This window comes from Dipodomys spectabilis, unplaced genomic scaffold, assembly GCF_019054845.1.
Source record: "Dipodomys spectabilis isolate Male_0828 unplaced genomic scaffold, ASM1905484v1 ptg000054l, whole genome shotgun sequence".
Classification (NCBI taxonomy): Eukaryota; Metazoa; Chordata; class Mammalia; order Rodentia; family Heteromyidae; genus Dipodomys; species Dipodomys spectabilis.
Window position 1 is genome coordinate 10,741,331 of NW_024870731.1, and position 20,668 is coordinate 10,761,998.

General features: G+C 37.3%; 1 protein-coding gene across 1 annotated transcript; it reads right to left on the minus strand.

Annotated features, from left to right (window-relative positions):
* Nucleotides 1-404: 404 nt before the first annotated feature.
* Dazl (deleted in azoospermia like) lies at nt 405-20,077 on the minus strand. Its single transcript, XM_042680121.1, has 11 exons — nt 20,072-20,077; nt 12,575-12,721; nt 12,116-12,207; nt 10,418-10,469; nt 9,741-9,804; nt 9,520-9,659; nt 8,000-8,071; nt 6,894-6,944; nt 6,374-6,487; nt 4,730-4,828; nt 405-689 (listed from the first exon to the last, which is right to left on the minus strand). Exons 1-11 carry the CDS (start codon nt 20,072-20,074, stop codon nt 636-638), a joined length of 888 nt encoding a protein of 295 aa, XP_042536055.1. The 5' UTR covers nt 20,075-20,077; the 3' UTR covers nt 405-635.
* Between the last annotated feature and the right edge of the window lie 591 nt (nt 20,078-20,668).

Below are 20,668 nucleotides of genomic sequence, written 5' to 3' on the forward strand. Positions count from 1 at the left end.
TATGTGTGGACTCTACATAAAGGATAAAATATTTTGAATAAATGCACCCACTGATTGGACTGTTTAGAATCTTGTCTTACTGGGTTTAGATAAGTTAGCTCAAGAGCTAACTGTACATTGAGTTCCACTGATTATAAGTGCAGTTTTAAAATTCTGCTTTGTGGTAAATTTTTAGACAAATAATAAATGCAAGGCACAATACTGTAATACTGTACTGTTCACAGGTACTTGTTGGAGAAGTGAAATGTTTGTATTCAGACTAGCAAAATTCTGACCTTTCAAAATAAAAATGTTAAAACAATGTTTTGAAAATTAGTTTTTTGCTTTTAAACGTTTAAAATGCCAATTTCAATAAAAATCCTTACAGATCTTAAAAGTTATTACTTTCAACTATTTTTCAATTATTTTTTACTTTCAATTATTTTCTCAACTATATTAAACACATAACTAGTTTCTAAATAAACATCTAAGAACAGTTTGAATGTAAAATAAAACGAGACAATCTAATGTAACTTGTACAGAAAGTCTGAGTGATTTATCAAAATTTAAATTTCTCTACTAGTGAAAACCTTTCAGTCTCTTCTTAATATCCCAAACTAGTAACTTTCACTGAGACTAAAGGCTAGTAGAGAGGATCAAACAGATTTAAGCACTGCCCGGCTTCTTCTGAAGTGATGTACTCTTTTATCCTAGGAAAGACAGAAATAGACATTTCATATAACTGAAAACTTTCTATTACCTCTACTAACCTACAATAGTTGCAAACCACCTAATATATTTATTTTAGTTTTGAGTATTGAGCAGGGCGTGGGGCTTAAGTGGTAGAGCTCCTGCCTACTAAGCCCAAGGCTCCCGGTTCAATCCACACATATCATTAAAAAAAAAAAAAAAAAAAAAAAAAGTCAAGCCGGGTGCTAGTGGCTCACGCCTGTAATCCTAGCTATTTAGGAGGCTGAGAGTCTGGGGATCGTGGTTCAAAGCCAGCCCAGGTAGGAAAGTCCATGAGACTCTTATCTCCAATAAACCACCAGAGAACTGAAAGTGGCGCTGTGGCTCAAGGACAGTGCCAAAGCCCAGAGTTCAAGCCCCATGACCAAGCCAAAAAAAAAAAAAAAAAGGTCAATGATTAAGGATTAAATATTCTAAATAAAGAAGAAAAGAGGAGATAGTTCTGGGGAAGCATTCTTGAACTTTGAAAAAATAATAATAAGTGTAAGACTAGCTTATTATAAGACAATTTTCTTTAAAAAAAAAAAGATCCCAGTCAACTCAGAAATATGGGTCTTAAGAAATATGGGTCTTAACATCACTACCCTTTAAGTAAGTTCCTAATCATTTGTCCAATGGTGCTCCCAAAGACAGATGGTGGAAAATGTGACTCAATCAATTGTTTTTACTAACTGAATTTCATCTAGTAAAAATCATGGCTTAAGAACAACATTCTACTTCAATCTGAAATCCTATGTCTAGGCTAGAAGATCTAACTTTATTATCTTTAAAAGCCTATTCTTTAAGAATAGTATTTTTAAGAATAGTATTTTAGGAAATGAGAAAAACTTTAAAACTTTTCTCAGAGGATTAGTCCCTGGAACCCCCATAGACATCAAAATCCAAGGGTGTTTACTATCAAGCCTCTTTTAAAGAATATGTGGTGCTGGGCGCTGGTGGCTCAGGCCTATAATCCTAGCTACTCAGGAGGCTGAGATCTGAGGATGGCGGTTCAAAGCCAGCCTGGGCAGGAAAGTCCATGAGATTTGTATCTCCAATTAACCACCAGAAAACCAGAAGTGGCGCTGTGGCTCAAGTAGTAGAGCACTTGCCTTGAGCTGAAGAGCTCAGGGACAGTGCCAGAGCCCAGAGTTCAAGCCCCACAAATGACAAAAAAAAAAAAGAGAGAAAAAAGAAAGAAAAAACAGATTGTGTGGTATAATGTGCATAATCCTCCTGTATGTAAATGATCTGTTACTTATCATAACATACAATGTAAATTAGCTGCTATTTAAGGAATAATGGCATAGAACAAGTCTGTAGTGTTCAGTATTACAAATTTTTTGATTTGGTAATTGGTTGAATTAGAGTATGACAAACCCATGGATCTAGAGGACTCATACATGCAAACTTTTCCTTCCTATGCTGCCCTCAGAGATTCAGCTACAAGGAAATAGGGCCTTAAAAAGAGGAAAGAGGCTTGAGTAAACCAGTAATGAATTAATAGGGTTTTCTTCTCTATGCAGTTTAGCTGTGCCTTTTTCCTAGGGATTAGATTCAGGTGCTAATGAAGGGTGGTTTCTCAAAGTTACAAAATATCTCAGCAAGGTAACCGCTTAGGTTAAAAAGACTGGAAAAGTGGTCAGATAGTCTTATTTTCAGAGGCAAGGTACAGAATGTAAGATTATTAATGGGCTATAATTAAGAGTAAAATCAAGCAAGGAAATAGTTTTTAAGTGCATTCAAATAGCTGGATGCATTCAATTTCAATTAACATTAGTCAATTAAAACATGTTAGACAATTATGGGATGCCAACTTCTGCCTCTTAGCACAGCAGCATGAAAGCTCTGGAGTTCAAAAGGAGGCTTTTGTCTAATAGCAGATGAGGTATTAAAAATTACTTCTGCTTTCAAAAAATGTGATCCAATTATTTACTGTCTATGTGGAATGGAACAACAAAAGAACAAACACTAGTGTTTTTTTCCAAGCATTAGTTTTAAAGAGATATTTACTTTTTGTTACAAAGATGTTAAGAACTTCATCCTGCCATGTACCACTTTTCTGCAGTACTGGATGTCCCTAGTATATCCATTAGAAAGCTTTAAGATTCATCCTAGATTAAACAATTTTCCCTTCTTGTTTTAAGACACAAAGTGGTGCTGAATTCCTTTTGAATGTAAAATGGTGCTGTCACATTGGCCAATTTCTGGCAGCTCCCCAAAAGGTTCAACACAGTTAAGACTCAGAACTTCAATCCCTAAGTAGACATTTTAAGAGAAATAAAAGTATGTTCACAACAAATTGTACATAAATATTCATAATATCATTAATAATGGCCACGAAGTAGAAACAACACAAATATCTATCAACTATTGAATAGCTAAGCAAATTATGGTGTATTTATAAATGATACACTAGTAAACCTTGAAAATATGTTAGGACTCTGAAAACAGCTGGTCACGAAAGATTACATAGTGTATGATTCTCGCTCAATGAATTGCCTACTTAATGACCTACTCAGACAAAATTGGTTGTGGGGAACCATGGAGTGACTATTACTGAGTTCACTCATTCATTCGTTTATTGATTGATTGATTATTGGTCATGGGGCCTGAACTCTGGGCTTGGGCTCTGTCCCTCAGCTCTTCAGCTCAAGGCTAGCGTTCTACCACTTGAGCCATAGCACCACTTCTGACTTTTTCTGCTTATGTGGTGCTGAGGAATCGAACCCAGGGCCTTGTGCATGCAAGGCAAGCAATCTACCACCGAGCTACCCTCCAAGCTCCTGAATTTATTTTTTTTTCTGAATTTATTTTTGATGTCACTAAAATATTCTAAATTTGATAGTAGCTATAGGTATATAATTCAGTATTAAAAGAACCCACAGAGCCATATACTTTAAATGGTTGGATTGTAAGGTATCCAAATTATCTATCTGTATCTAGAGGGCCAGTCCTGGGACTTCAACTCCAGAGCTTCATATTCTTTTGGCTTTTTGCTCAAGTCTGGAGCTCTACACAAATTGAGCCACATCTCCATTTCCATATAAATCTATTATTAACAAATCTAGTATTTAAAATTATAGTTTAATAATAAAATCTACTACCTAAAAATACATCAAAAATCCAAAAAAACAGAACAAGAAACTGGAATCTTTACAAGACAAGGTGGCTACAAGCAGATCTTTTAGAAATTCAAACTGCTACAACTCCTCCACTTCATCAACTCAGAACATTTTCATTTCTACTTGTTTTTATGGTACTGATGCTTTACCAGTACTTTACTCACTTTGAAACACCATCCAATGGATCTCAGCCCTCTGAATAGTTAGGACTATATGCGTGAGCTACTGGCACTCTGTTGTGCCTTGTTATTTTTGAAACAGTCTCGCTTGTACTAGATATGCACCGGGACCATAATCCACCTATTTCAGGCTTCCTATCCTTGCTGGTAACCACGATGCATGCCAATGTGTCTAGCTTTTCTGTTGAGAAGAGTCTTGTGGACTTCTCTGCCTGACAGTCATGTGCCAAATTACCCAGTTAACAGTTGAGAAAAGGTCTGACAAACTTTTTTGTCTGCGTGAGCCTTGAACTACAGTCTTCACAATCTATCTTTTAAGTAGCTAGGATTATAGTTGTAAGCTACCAGCACTGAGATGGGGAGTCTTGAGGACATTTTTCCGGGACTGGTATTCTGATTTTAGCCTGAGTAGCCAGGGTTAGAGGTATAACCCTGCTTTCTTTAGTTCAATATTAATATATTAAGTTCTGCTTTCAAAATTTTTTTGTTTACTATTTGGGTGAAGATAGTATTTTCTTTCATTTGATTTCTCTTATGAAACCTGTTAAGTTAAAGCTTCTTCTAAAAGTTCCTTCCCTAAAGACAAACTCTACATTAAGACTTAAGTAGCTTAAATGACATTCCCATGTAAAATATGACGTGTGAACGACAAGAAACAAAAAGAAACTTTGAAGCTCACACATGTACTTTTTATCCTGTATACTATTCTTTTCATACCTTGAAGTAGTCATCTTGAGTAACAAGAGAGTTTCTCAGTCTGTTCTCTGGATTAAACAGACAAGATACCACTGTCTGTATGCTTCGATCTACAGATTTCTGAAACACAGAAAATGATGGTAAAGAGCACTCCTTTTACTGTTTAATGATTTTAAAAGTTTAGTGAAAATATACCACATACTTCTAAAGAATTCTTATGGGATTCATAATTCTTACTCTGTGTAAATTAGCATGTAAGTTTTCCTCAAACTAAAGAAATGTTTCAGAATTTTTATAGGGGAGGGGCTCTATCACTTGAGTAATACTCAAAGCCCATTTCACATTAGGTTACTTTTCAGAAAAAAATACTGGTTATTAAAATTTCATCTCAACATATAAGGTAGGTACAGTGGCTTGCAGTGGCAATCCAAGCTATAGTGGAATCCGTAGGTAGGAAGATTACAGGGCTCTACCACTTGAGCAATACCCCAAATCCCTTTCACTTTAGACTATTTTTCAGACAGGGCCTTGCTTTTTGTCCACGGCCATCCTCTTACCCATGGCTTCCCATCTAGCTGAGATGATAAGTGTACATCACCATGCCCAGCTTGTTTTGTTGAGATGAATTGTTTTTTGCTTGGACTGGGGCCTTGAACTGAAATCCTCCCAATCTCTGCATACTGAGTACAGACCCAAGTTACCTTCAGTATACTAACTCAAACACTCTTAAGAACTGCTGCTATATATATATGTAACACTATGGAGAGAATTCCAAAGTGTATTATTATATACAAATATTTAAACTGTTAAAGACAAAATAGATACAATTCATACAAATTATATTACCTTTCAAAGATAAAATTCTTAGAGAAACCAGCCCATTACATCTGCCAGAGTATAGTGATATAATATTTACTAAAAACTAAAAACAATTCAACAGAAAGGGCTGAATTAAAAACAATATATACATGTTGGGTACTGGTGGTTCATACTTATAATCCTAGCTACTCAATAGGTGGAGACTTGGAAGATCCTGGTTTGAAGCCAGCCTGGAAAGAAAAGTCAAAACTCTACTCCAATTAAATGCCATATTGTAGGTGTGGCTCAAGCAGCAGGCTTTTGAGCAAGAAAACCAAGCAAGCAAGTATACAAGAACCTGAGACCTGAATTCAAACCCAGTATTAGCATCAAAAATACCCCAGCCGGGTGCGGGTGGCTAACGCCTGTAATCCTAGTTACTCAGGAGGCTGAGATCTGAGGATCGAGGTTCAAAGCCAGCCCGGGCAGGAACATCTGTGAGATTCTTATCTCCAATAAACCACTAGAAAACTGGAAGTGGTGCTGTGGCTCAAGCAGTAGGGTGCTCGCCTTGAGCTGAAGAGTGCAGGGACATCACCTAGGCTCAGAGTTCAAGCCCCACTACAGACAAAATTAATTAATTAAAATACCCCAAACGCCTGCATACTTAAAAGTTTCAGGGTATCTGAAATTTCATTAGCCTTAACATTAATTGTGGAGTATTAGTCAATTCTTAAAACTCTCTTTTTAGCTTATGTTTTCACCTTAATATCTAAGCAAGTATACCTACTTTTCAAGAAGCCATTATTAACATTTAGAAAGTAAATCTAATATCTAAGTATCAGTAAAGGAAAATGGGAGTTTTGCCTTTTGTGGGCCATTTCCAGAGGATGGAGTAGCTTCATGAACTGAACATTCATTTGCCATAACTTCAGTTCCTGGATCAACTTCATTACAGTGGTAGTTAACAGCTGTATAAGCCTACATTTAAAAATAATAAAATCATAATTAAAGATATATGGATACATTTCTAAGCAATCTATTCTTTAAAATGTACAGCCGGTATTTAAAGCTTTAACATAAACTATAACCATTATTTCAGAAAATTTTTAATTGAATGGCAGAAGTGCAGTCCTTTATTTACTTCTAAGTGTCAACATAATCACAAGTGATAAGGATAATCAGAATTATAAGAAATCCGAAAAACCTTATTGCTGTAATATGTAGTAAGGGAGTACCTGAGAATTGTAACTCGTAACATATTCACCAAATACCCAATCCTGATGAAACACAGAAGCATTTCAAAATTTTTGTAGACAGGCACAAAATAGTAAAAGACAAAAAATACACAAGGAAAAACTCTTAGTTTACAAAGATGAAGTTTTACCGGAGGTATAACATAACTCCTTTGTTCCCCAGTAGGCCACTGTGGTTGTATCTTCAAAAAAAAAAACAGAAATTAATTCATATTTATCCATATATTTTTACAAAGATAGGATATAAAATATTCAATTATTTAGCATAGTTACTCCTTTGTGGTGATAATAAAACAAAACAAGGTACTCTACATTTCTAAATAGAACAAAATGAGGTACTGTTTCTAGTACTTGATTCTTTTAGATACTTTTACATATAACCCCCATTTTTTAAAAGTAGAAGCTGACAGAAAAACTTAAAAGATAGTTGTACTTTGAAATTATTATCACAGATATTTATGGTCATAAGCCATTTAATTATGTCCTATCTATGGGAAAAAATTCAGGCTCATTAGTTTGTAGCATCTAGCAAAATAAACACTAACAGCTGGGTGCTGATGGCTCATATTTGTAATCCTAGCCAATCAGGAGACTGAGATCTGAGGATTGTGGTTCAAGGCCATCCCTGGCAGGAAAATCTGAAAGACTCATCACCTAAAATCTGGGAGTAGAACTGTGGCTCAAAGTGGTAGAGTATTATCATTAAGCAGAAAAACTCCTAGTGACAGCTCCCAGGCCCTGAGTTCAAGTCCCACAATCACCACTACCAACAAACAAAACAAAAACCATTTACTATATAATTACTGTGTTCTAACAAACTGGGTAACATTGAGTCCAGCCATTGGTTAAGACAGGGGTCGGTCCTGAGAACTGGGTTGGCTTCAAACCTCCCTTTCTGCCTCTAAACTAACATTACAGTCTTGAGCCATTACCCCTGGTTTGGATAATCTCATTTCAATCTATCATTCCAGAAAAGTTTTTAAGTTACACTAGGTGTTTCAGCTGATGGCAACAGAAGACTACATGTTGAAATGGAAAAGGAGGTTAACAAATCCTAGGAAACAATTCTAGAAAGGTATTTTTCCTGGTCAAAATATCACTTCATATGTCTAATTCTATATTAATTCTATTTTCCTTTCATTTTAGGTATACTTTACTAGTTTAAACAACAAATTATTTGGAAAATGTATACAACTAAAAACAACAATAATACCCCAAAGTTATTGTTTTTAATTACCTGATAATTATAAACAGGTAGTTGATATCCAGTGATGACTTGAACTGGTGAACTTGGGTAAGGAGGATATGCCTAAAAATGAAGTTTATAGAAATAATGAACTAAGATAAATATTTAAAAAGTTGTTTAATTTTGTGTAGGTGTATGTTGGTTCTGGGAGCTTTCTCTGACCATTTTTGCTCCTGGCTGGTACTCTTCCGTTTGAGCTACAGCTTCACTTTGGTTCTTTGGTGGTTAATTAGAGATAAGAGTCTCACAAACTTTTCTGCCTGGGCTGACTTCAGCTAGAGATCAGATCTTAGCCTCCTGAGTAGCTAGAATGACAGGTGTGAACCACAGGGTGCTCATCCTTGAGCTTCTTTTGCTCCAGGCTAGTGTTCTACCACTTGAGCCAGAGCTCTACTTCCAACTTTTTTTTTGGGGGGGGGGGGCTAGGGTAGGAGAGGGTAGTTTATTGGAGATAAGAATCTCACTGACTTTCCTCCCTAGGTTGGCAATGAACTGTGTTCCTCAGATCTCAGCCTTCTGAGTGGATAGGATTAGAGGCTTGAGCCACTGGCTCCTGACTGTTTAAAAATTTTAAATTATTATTTTAAATTGTATTTTATAGTGTAATAAAAATGAAAAAATTTAAAAATCATACAATACAGAATTCCAAATAAGTGACTAGCTTCATGAATAAAACCATCATCTCTCTCAAGGGGTAGCTTTTCAGGTGGGGAGGAAGAAGGTTAAGAGACAAGCTAAGTAATTGATATGACAAGTCTTATTAGTGTATTTATCCCCATCCAGGAGTTCATCTTACACTGGTAATAAGGCAGGACAGATTTCTATTTAAATTTAATAAATCTACTGTTTCTTTATAAAAATACTTTCAGGTAGCTTTGTGTTTCTTAACAGCACCAGTTGGAAATCTGTAGTACTAAAGTCTTTATGGCTTCTTTTTTGTATTGATGTCTAGAGATTAAGGATAGTATAATCTGAAACTGGACAGGCTGATGTCTCATGATTCAATGTTTATTGATTAAAGGCATGTAAGTAGCAGCAAACAGGAAAAGAATCAATAATGATTTATAGGACACAGTAGGACTTTTCTTCTAGTCATTATAGAGAAAAATAAGATGTATTTTACACCTCAGGAAATGGGAAATGTAATAGGAAATGTAATAAGACAAAGATTCTAGAACTATTTCTGTTTCTTTTCTGATAAAGAAAAGGTCTTTGGAACTGAAGAAAGTAAAATTAACTAGGAAGAAAATAAAATGTTACTTATCATCAGTAAGCAATAGTACGTACACTAAATCCCAGTTTTAATATTAACCAGTCCCCAAATAAATGCCAGAACCCAAACTCAGGTTCCTGCTTAAGACTGAGATATTTTTTAACACAAGCAACATATTTCCTATTACTCAAAATATTCCAATAGGTATTGTATTATTAATGAGTAGAGAAACAGTGGGTATCACTTCAGAGGATATAAGATGATAATGAAAGACTACAGAAATGTAGGCAATTCTTACCTGAACATACTGAGTTATAGGATTCATCATAGTTGGAGGTGGCATGTAAGTTTCAGTGTTTGGGTTACTCCAAACACTCTGAAACTGTGGTGGAGGAGGAGGATTAAAAATCAAAGGACGTGGCTGCACATGATAAGCACCTTTTTAAAAAATAAAAAAATTTTAGTTCTGTGGAATATTCAACATGTTTTAGCAAGAACAATTACCTTTTTTTTACTCACATAAATTTTGTTTCCTGATTGCAGGGCCCAGTTTCAGCTTTTTACCATGGAAATTTATCTGTGACTAAAAACATAGCAATATTGGAATTACAATTTTTTTTGGGTCTGGTTGTGGGGCCTGAACTCTGGGCCTGGGCGCTGTCCCTCAGCTCTTCAGCTCAAAGCTAGCGCTCTACCACTTGAGCCACAGCGCCACTTCTGGCTTTTTTCTTTTTGCTTCTGTGGTGCTGAGGAATCAAACCCAGGGCCTCATGCATGCAAGGCAAGCACTCTACCACTGAGCCACCTTCCCAGCAATGGAATTACAATTTTTTAAGTCTTTACTTCCATGACTTGGGTAAATATTCTAAGTCTTCTAAAGTTCCTATTATCAGAGAACAACAATTAAGTATATATAAAATTCAAAATCATGAAGCTACCTTTGCCTCCATCACGCTAGTCAAAATGTCAAGAAGTGTCAAGTAGAATTCAGAAGTCTTTTACCTTGATTCTACTTCTTTCTGTCTCTAAAGCTAGATTCCCCCAATTAAGCAGGTTGAAACTAGTTACAAAAAACTAGGTTCTAATTTTAAACAGGAAAAATTTTATCTTTCTTTATATTTTACATAAGACTAAATATATTCAGGTCTTAAATAACACTATTGTATTAATGAATTTTCCATGAGATTGTTACTTACTTCTATTATCTTCTGCACATCCACGTCATTATAAAATGATACAAAGCCATAGCTAGAAAAACAAACAAAACATAAAATCACCATATTGTGATTTACTTCTGGCATCTTAAAAATAATCCAAGTGTGTAGGAAAGAGAAGGGAGAGTGATTGAGGGAAGAGATTAATTACAATGTATTGTAAACTTGTATGGAAATGTACTCCTTCTGTATAACTAATGTAAGCTAATAAAAAAATGAATGAGCTAGGTGCCAGTGGCTGATGCCTGTAATCTATTCAGGAGGCTGACATGTGAAGGTTACAGTTCAAAGCCAGACAGAGTAGTAAAGTGCATAAGACTTTTTAATATTTTTATTTCAGTTTATGCATCTTAAAGAATTTTTATTGTAAAAGTGATGTACAGAGGGGTTACAGTACATTAAGTCAGGTACTGAGAACAATTTTTTATTATGAAAATACCGTACAGAGGGGCTACAATTACATGGGCAAGATAATGAGTACATTTCTTATCAAGCATTGTTGCTTCCTCCTTTGTTTCCCCTTCCCATCTCCACACCCCCCCCCCCCTCCACCCCAAGTTGTAAAGTTTGTTTTTCGACATAACGACTAGCACATTTCTTTTTGAACAGTGTCACCTCTTTCCTCATTTTTTCCCAAGTTTTATCCCTCACTCCCCCCAACTAGTATAGGTCATTTTCATCATAGTGTATAGTAAGTATCAACTAGTTTACCCTTTGTCCCTCTCCTTCCCCTTCTCCAATCACATAAACTGCTATTTTTTACTTCTGTGCCTTTCGTATTGTATGTAAATTTTTATTGTAAAGGTGATATAGAGGGGTTGCAGTTTCATAAGTCAGATGAGTACATTTCTTTTCGAACAGTGTCACCTCTTCCTTCATTTTCTCCCAGTTTTCCCCCTCTCCCACAAGTTGTATGGTTCATTTTCAACAATGTCTAATGAGTATCACTGCTTTGTCCTTTCTGTGCTTCCCCTTATCCTCCCCAAATCAGATAAACTTACATATAAGACCAAAGGTATAGAAATAAAAAAGTGACAAGAGGGGGAAAATATGAATAAAAAACACCACAAAAGTAAATTATCTTACTTTTTATTTTATGTAAGACTCTTATCTACACTAACCTACTAAAGAAGCCAGAAGTGGAGCTGTGGCTCAAGTGGTAGAAAGCTAGCCTTGAGCAAAAGAAACTTAGGGACAGAGCCCAGGCCCTAAGTTCAAGCTCCAGATTTGGTGCATGCAAGCACACACACATACACAAAGAAGTGAAAATGGTAAATATATTTTGTGTGATAATATAAGATATGCATAAGAGATCTTTGTAAGTATTACTGTTTTTTATTGTTCTTAACCTAGTCTATGTCAGAATTTGCTAAGGTTAGGGTGGCATGGGACCTTAATTAACAATTTGTGTCTATGAACCTGAATTTAACCTAATATCTAAGGCAAGATAACTAAAATTTAAGGTACTGTGAAAACAATTCTTTAATAAAATACATCAATCTACTTAAGTGAGATAAACATAGAAAATACTGAAAATATTAGAAAAGCGATGAAATTCAAGAGCTGACAAACTCTTTAGTTTGAAATAAATTCACAAACCAACATCTTTCACAGTGTTTTTCATTCCTTTCTGATACTGTAGAGAATATATTTTCTATAGAGTGAACATGTTTTACTCACCCTTTGGACACACCAGTTCGATCAGTGATTATCTTCACTTCTTTTACTGAACCATATCTAGCAAAGAAACTTCTTATTTCAGTTTCATCCATCTATGGAAGAGAATTAAATGTTAAAAGTAAAAATTAAACCTTCAAAAAATTAAATTCTACTACAAAAGATTTGATACTTAAGTTATATCCCCAAACTACCTGTAGTTTGTTATCAAAGATTTGTGTTAGACACAAAGCCAGTTCTAAAACTGAACAACATAAACTCCATTATTCACAACTTATTTTTTTATATTTATTTACTATTGAGATGGGAGTCTCATTATGCTGTTTATGGTCTTGAGCTCCTCCAGAGTTCAAATGATTCTCTTGTTATAGTCTATACCAAGTGGTTGGAACTGCTGATGCATGCCACTTCACCTGATTTCACAATCTGCATTAAAATGTAAATGAAATATGAATACAATACCCTAACATCAATTCCACCAACAAAAACTGTGTTTGGCATGATTTTGCCTTCTGGTAATACATAGCCTTGGCTGGTGGTAGCTGACGAGGACTGGGTGCTGGCCTCTCTGGAAATGGTTGAGTTTGCAGCCTCAGAATTTGCAGCAGACTGTAATTGGGAAAGCAGATATGAGCAGACACATAGGGAAAAAAATGCAATGTGAAACACTTTTTTATTTAAGGTATAAAATATTTTATGTAAATTCTCATTGTAAATTAGTCACCAATACAGCTTAGCTCATTCTCAGGATCTAAAGCAATTAGGCATAACATTTTATTTTGGGTCTGGTCGTGGGCCTGAACTCTGAGCCTGGGCGATGCCTTTCAGCTCTTCAGCTCAAGGCTAGCGCTCTACTACTTGAGCCACAGCACCACTTCCGGCTTTTTTTTTTTTTTTGCTTATGGGTGCTGAGGAATCGAACCCAGGGCCTCAAGCATGCAAGGCAAGCGCTTTACCACTGAGCCACCTTCCCAGCCCCAGGCATAACATTTTAAATAAAAGAATATAATACTTAACCCAGCTGCTACTGATCATCTTGTACAATAATCTTGTGGAATAATACCGACCGTGTATTTCATGAAAATACAACATGAATGGGTTGCAAATATTCGATTTGAAAAACAAAAATTATTAAAATCATTTTGTTCTGTATTGACAGATTTTCATTTTACTGAGTACATCAATAAAGTGTACTTTTTAAAAATTAAAAAAAGCTAAGAAAAAGCATTAATCTTCAACACTTATCTGACTTCCTCTTTTTATTCATCAAAATTCACATGAGTTTTACAACTTTAGTATTGTTAGTACTCTTTTTACTTTAAAAATGGACTGGGAAAACCTTAATTGCTTACATATCACAGGTTCCTCATAAAAAGAGTGTTATAATACTTGTCCCTAATGTTCTGGTGTTCAAAACATGTTCTGTAATAACACTTTCTTCCTAAGTAACCCCAAAGCATTCCTATTGACAGTTCTAATTTTCACAGTGAGTTCATATGAATGATATCATACCATCTTTATTTTCAGATAAAGAAAACCATACCTATAACTATTTTCTTGTTCTGAACTGCTTTTAGTCTTCACATACAAGACTCTAAAGTTAATAGTTAATTTTTCTAAAGCATAATTTACTGGTAATATATATGTTGGAGAGATAATAATAGCACAATGAAATATTAAGTGTTTTAATCTAGTCTAGATTCATGTACCTTACTAGGTTATAAGCCACACACTTGCCAGATGTGTTATCTCTGGATAAATTAAGAAATTAAAGTGAACTCACTTTAATAAAGCATGAAGGAATATGTTAATGAAGTGTCCTGTTATTTGAATTTACATTCAATAGTTTTCTTTTCTAGATTTAATACTTATTTTGTATCAGTTTAATAAAATTTCAAGAAACTGCCTTATGAAACACCTATTTAGTTTATGAAGTAATTGACTGTAAGAGGTAAATAAAGCTGCAAGAGAATGAAAAGGCTATTGTATAGTCCTGTTTAAGAAAGAGGGGGAACCCAAAGACAAAATCTGTATGTTAAAAAAAAAAAAGATTACCAGAGCAATTTTATAAATGAAAACAAAATTGTCAAGTCACTAAAGTTGAGGGTCTTTTTGTTTTTCTTTATTTATTTTGGCTTACTTTTAATGTTCTGTTTCTCTTTTACTATTTCTGTATTCCTTCCTTTAACTATGATACTGTGATATTTCATGATAAAGAAGTGCCAGAGTAAAAAAATCATTTCAAAAAAGTTTTTCCTTCAAAAGTCTTATAATTCCATTTTTTCTAATTGTGACTATATTAAACTGTTTTGGACTATTGAAATTTGACTATATTTCCCTATAAATAATCAACCTTATGTCAATTAATTCATTAAAAAATCCAGAATACAAAAGCTGATGCATACCTATAATCCTAGCTATGAGGAGATAGAAATAGGAGAATCACAGTCCCAATCTGGCTGGTACAAAAAAGTTAAAACCCTACTTGAAAACAAATTAAATGTCAATGGATTGGGTGTGGCTCAAATGGTTAGAATGTTTGCCTAGCAAGCCAGAGACTCCTAGAATTCAATCTCCAATAACACTCCCTTCTCAACATACACCAAAGCAGTGTTTCTAACTTCCTTCTTTCTCATCAATCTTCCATTTATAGATAAGCTTTGGATACAATTTTATTTGATAAATTTGTATTATTAGTGTCTGCACCATAATGTATCAATGTTTTCTAGAGGTGTAACATCCAGGTAGAAAATCATTAGTGAAAATTAGGCACTGATTTTCAATGAGAAAAGATTTTGTGCCACACAGGCACTTAAAATATGCCAGTCCCTAGCCAGGTAGAAGATCTGGGATATCACTAAATAGCCTGCAAATGACAGCCCCCAACAACAAAGAATTACTCCTCCCAAACATTTGAATAGGGATGTAGCTGAAAAATCTTATAACGTCACCAGAATTGAAGAGGAACATTATTGTTGAAAGATACTGTTGAAACATGAATAAGTCTTTTTGGGTTCTCAATTTCTTTATTTGAACAATGAAACGGTTAGAAGAGATTTCTGTTGTCCTGTAAGTTAGTATATTCTATTTATAAAAATGGACATTTGAGGCAATTTAGTAAGGTGGAAATAGAAATTCTAACTTGGGGTTAGGTCTTTCGAATCAGCTGTCTGGTTAAGTGGGACAGTAAATATAAGTAAAATTAATTCACTTTAATAGTGTAATATAACATCTTAAGGCAGGCATCACTATGTTCTAGCCCCTATTCACCAGGTGGCGCTCAAAGCTAACAAAGAAAAGTGCTCCATTTTTCAGAAGACTTCAATAGTAGGGATTTTTAAACTACTGTTTATACTTTGTCTAGTAATTACATAAAAATGCCCACGATTGGTGGGCAATCTTTAGTGCTTTTTGAAACTATGGTCAAAACCACTCTACAAATGAATGCTCAGGCTAGGCATTTTTCTTTTTGGTTTTAGTCTGGGGCTTCAACTCAGAACTTGAGCTCTTTGCTCAAGGCTAAGTGCTCTGCAAGCCTTTGAGCTACAGCACCACTTTTGGCTTTCTGGTTGTTAATTGGAAATGAGTCACACAGATTCCTGAGTAGCTAGGATTACAAACATTAGCCACCAGTGGCCCAGCTGGCCAGTTCTAGGCTAGCCTAGAACTGCTGTGCTCCACTGATCCTTCTCCTGCCTCAGCCTCCTAAGTATTTGGGATTATAGGTGTGCACCACTGTGCCTGACTAGAAAGTATAATCCTAGCTATTGATATCATACTGAAAAGAATCTGCATTAAACATAATATGAAATTATTTTTATTATATTTCAGATGGATTGGTAGATTTTTGTAACAAGAAATATTAGGATAAAAAATAGGAGTGAGCCAATGGAATTCTATGCCTCCATCAGAAAGAATGACATTTCCCCATTTGTTAGGAAATGGAAAGGCTTGGAAAAAATTATATTAAGTGAAGTAAGCCAGGCCCAAAGAAACATAGGTCCCATGGTTTCCCTTATTTGCAATATCTAGTATACGTATGAGTCAAGCGGAAAAAGTCAGAGAATGTGATGTTAGGAAAACGAACCCTCAAATATGTATTTTAATGTTTTTGTTTCTTTCATGCATGTGTTTCTAACGCATTTATAAGATTATTTCTTTGTTGCTTTGTATGTCCCTCCCCCACAGTGTAACCCCCGCTTTCACTATATTTGATGTCAGTATAACATGTGGAGGAGATGGGGACAAACAAGTCGTTTAAGGATTCAGGTGGACCTGTTGCAACAATGAGAAGTACAAAATGTCATGTCAAAACCAGCTTTACAATGTCGGTGGGGGGGGAGGGGGGGTATGATTGGGTGGGGGGGAGGGGGGAGGCTAGGAAGGGAGGTGAAGGGTAAACAAAGGAGGAGGCTGCAATGCTTGGTAAGAAATGTATGCATTATCCTGCCCATGTAATTGTAACCCCTCTGTACAGTATGTTCTCAAATAAAATAAAATAAAATTAAAAAAAAAAAAATAGGAGTGAGCTTGGAGGCCATGATATAAAAATTCTCTATAGTAAAACTTGAGATCTATATATACTGGCCAGAAAAGGCCTGTAATTTGTAGTCATCAAAATTAATCCATAGCAATAGGAAAAATTATACCAAAATAAAGGCTAAGATTAAGAAAATACAAAATAAAAATTAAAAAAAAGTAAACCCAAGAATGGACTCTCAGTTTAGGGGTATCCAAGCAATACAGTAATCTTGTAAGATTAATAAGGAAGAATAAAAATGCATAAAAAATAAGGTAATAAAAATTTTAATAGAAAGGAATATTAAACACAATAATAGGAGTATGACCACAGATGGTAAGAATGTTATATTTAAACTCTGTTGGAATGTTTCTGATAATCTAAAACAATTAGTTTACTTTCTAGATAAATGTAAATCTTCACAAACATGCCAATGCCAATCCTGGGGTTTGAACTTTGGGACTGGGCACTGACCCTAGCTTTTTTTTGCTCAAGGCTTGCACTCTCTTTCTTAGGCCATAGCTCCACTTCCAGGTTTTTGCAGGTTAGTTGGAGTTAACAGTCTCACAGACTCACTGCCTGAACTTGCTTTGAACCTTTTCTCCTCATATCTCAGCCTACAGAGTAACCAGGATTACAGGTATGAGTCACCTGCACCCAACTATACAAGTATTCCTAAGATTAGAACATTCAGATGGCAGTTTACACCTGTAATCCTAGGAGGCTAAGAGACTCTTATTTCCAATTAAGCACTCAAAAGACCCAAAGTGGTGCTATGACTCAAAGTGGTAGAGAGCCTTTAGCAAAAAAGCTTAGGGACCGTGCAAGGCCCTGAGTTCAAGTCCCACATCTGACCAAAAAAAAAAAAAAAAAAAGATTACAACACTCATGGCCTGGATCAGTTTTACTGGCTTTAAGTAGTAAAATAACAGATAACGAGGTTTATACACATGATAAGAGAGGCACAGGAGAAAGATAGTTTAAGATTTTCCTTGAAGTTTTTAGAAGGCGTGGGAATGTGGTTAAAGTGGTAGTGTTTGCCTAGCAAGCCTAATGCTCTTAACTCAAACCCCAGGACTGCTTTAAAAAAAGATGATTAACATCATCTAAATAAAGCCTCAAAATGGCACAAACCCTTGCCCATTTTCAGAGATGCAAAGTCTTAGCAATATATTAAAATGCAAAGATGGTACATTGTTAGGATTTCTGGTACTTTATCATTGAGAAAGCAGTTGAAAAAATACAGCTTTATTGTCTTTTTTGTTTGGGGGGGGGGGGTCTGGTCGTGGGGCCTGAACTCTGGGCCTGGGCACTGTCCCTCAGCCCTTCAGCTCAAGGCTAGTGTTCTACCACTTGAGCCACACATCACTTCTGGCTTTTTTCTTTTTGATTATGTGGTGCTGAGGAATCGAACCCAGGGCCTCATGCATGCAAGGCAAGCGCTCTACCACTGATCCACCTTCCCAGCCCTACAGCTTTATTTTCTAATTTAAAAAAATCTACCAGAAACACAAAATTTAAAATTTCCTATTAATGTAAGTGAAATACTCTCCAGTTGTTGATAACTTCAAATATTTTAATACCTCTCATTAGAAAGGAGTTGGAGAAAACATTTCTCTGCACTGTTAGGTGGAAAAATAAACTGGTACAAGATTTAACTCAACTACCTTGGAAAAACTTAAAATGTAAAAAGGTTAAACAACACTTTTACCCAGCACTTCTACTTCTGGCAAATTATCTTAATAGCATAAGCATTTCAAAATATTTATAAACAAATATCCACTATAGTATTTATTTTGATATTGAAAATTGTTCATCAGAAGGAAATTTGGTAAAATATGTAATGGTACACTATTTTATATTGTCTTTTCTAAATTATTTAAAAACATCTTTGGATAATCCAAACTACATTAGTCGTAAGTTGTGAAAAAACATACATCATGGAACCATTAAAAAGTACTTGGCTATCTATATGTACTAGAAATAACAGGACATATGTATATATTCACCCCCCTCCATCCCAAGCAAAAGCTGAGATTAAGGTAGAGCTCTATTTTCTTAATTTTCAAGTGAGAAATATAAACTTATAATCAGAAAAAAAGCAATTCCTTTACTTTGCCTCTAATAACGAAGAGGAAAAACACCAATAATAATTTGTAACTCGTATTGAAAGTTACACTATTACATTATGTACATGATGTAATTTTAACCTTTTAATGCCTCTATCATAATGTAAATGATATATAAATCCCTTTTCTTTACTGCTAGAATGGAGAGAATATTTAATGCACAACATATAATTATCCTTGGTCAAGTTCGGATTTTCTGTTTTACTTTTACGTCAGGGTCTCTCAATGAGTCTGGGGCTGGCCTTGAATCCGAGAACTTCCATCTCCCACCTCCAGTGCACCTAGCTGTTGTTCCTCTCCCTGCGTTTATTAAAACTCACTTAAAGTATGCCTCAAAGAAACCTACCTACGGCGACAAAACCTACCTACTAGAGCGCCTGTGCATCAAGCAGGAGGCAGAATTCAAACCCCAGTGCTGCCCCAACTTGCGTATATCAATAGAAAGTATAGGCGTAATGCACATTTAGCTAAAAAATAGTTCGCGCTTTGGCGGAAGGCTAAAGATAAATACAAACGAAACACTCCTGGATACAATCCCAACCCCCGGCAATACACCATTTAGTACTTGATGCTACCTTAGGAAGGCGCCACCACCAGGGTCTTTGCCGAGTTTTAAGGACGAGCTGGCGGCCAGGGCCTTGGGGACAGTTCCATACCTGCTCCCACGTGGCAACACCCACAGCAGCAGACAGCTTTCTGCAACTGCTCCCCGCCTCCTCCAAACCCACCCTGCCCCAGGATGTGGAACAGCAGCAGGCAGGCACCGACTTGTAGTGGCCCCCTTTGAGGAGCCCATAGGCTTCACGCGGCTCCGAGGAGGTGGCGGCTGAGGCTCCGCCTAGGCAGCGCGTAGTGGGAGTGGCTACGTAAACTGGCCCCAGGGCGCTGACGACACTGACGCGGCCCCGCCCAGCAGGCGCACCGGAAGGCGGGAAAGCGTGAAGGTGGCGGCGGCACTGACGCCGACGTCGTGCACGTGGCACGCAAAGGGCCGGGGCCTCTCCCAGGTCCGCCCGCCACCTTCCCTCCCCCCACGGGCTTCTGCCACGTCCACGCCCCTCCCCCCCTCCTCACGGCGCCTGGTAGGCCGTGATGTTGTTGTGTTGCCGCCGCAAGGCCGCTTAACCCGTACTCTGCAGGCTGCGGGCCCAGTCAGGCCAGCACCCCACAACAGGAAAGATGAGGAGACCCTGTTTTTTATTCCTTTTCCCTATCTTCCTTCCTGTGCGAACACTCCCGAGACCCACCACTTTCGCCCACCCCTGAAGAGGTCCGTGGGCCTCCGCCATGCAGGGCTTCCCCTCAACTCACCATGATGGCGGCAGGCAGCGGGTCTCGCCTATGTGGACGAGGCTCGAGGGGGAGCGGTGGCCGGGGAGAGCTGCGGAGTCCTCTGGTGCGGCCACCCGGCCTCCAGTGGGTTGGAGGTGGAAGGCGAGCCGAAGACTGGCGGCGAGGCAGAGAAACCGGAGGTGAGCGGCTAGCCTGGAGGCACCGACGCACTGAGGCGTGGGCCGCGCGCTCCTGGGGGGGGCTCCCGGTGCCGCGCATCCCCGCTTCTCAGCCAATGGGTGGCGGCGCCCCGACACCCCTGCGGGCGGGGCCCTGCCGAGGGGCGGTGCCTGGGAGCGGGTGCGCGCAGAAGGGGTGCCCGGCGCCATGGCGGGCCCTGCCTTGAGGGTATGGACTGGCCTCAGACAGGCACACTGCGCTTCCCAAGTGCCTTTGAACACCTCCCTGAAATAAGCATGCACCCCGACATGCGTGGTAAAGGTTTGCTTTTGAAAAAAAAAATGTTGGTGATAGATCGTAGTTTCAAGATGGCGTCCGGCGCCACTAGGGTTAGCGCCATTGCCCAGCCCCAAATGATGGAAATAGCTGCACAAGTAGCGAATAGGAACACATTTG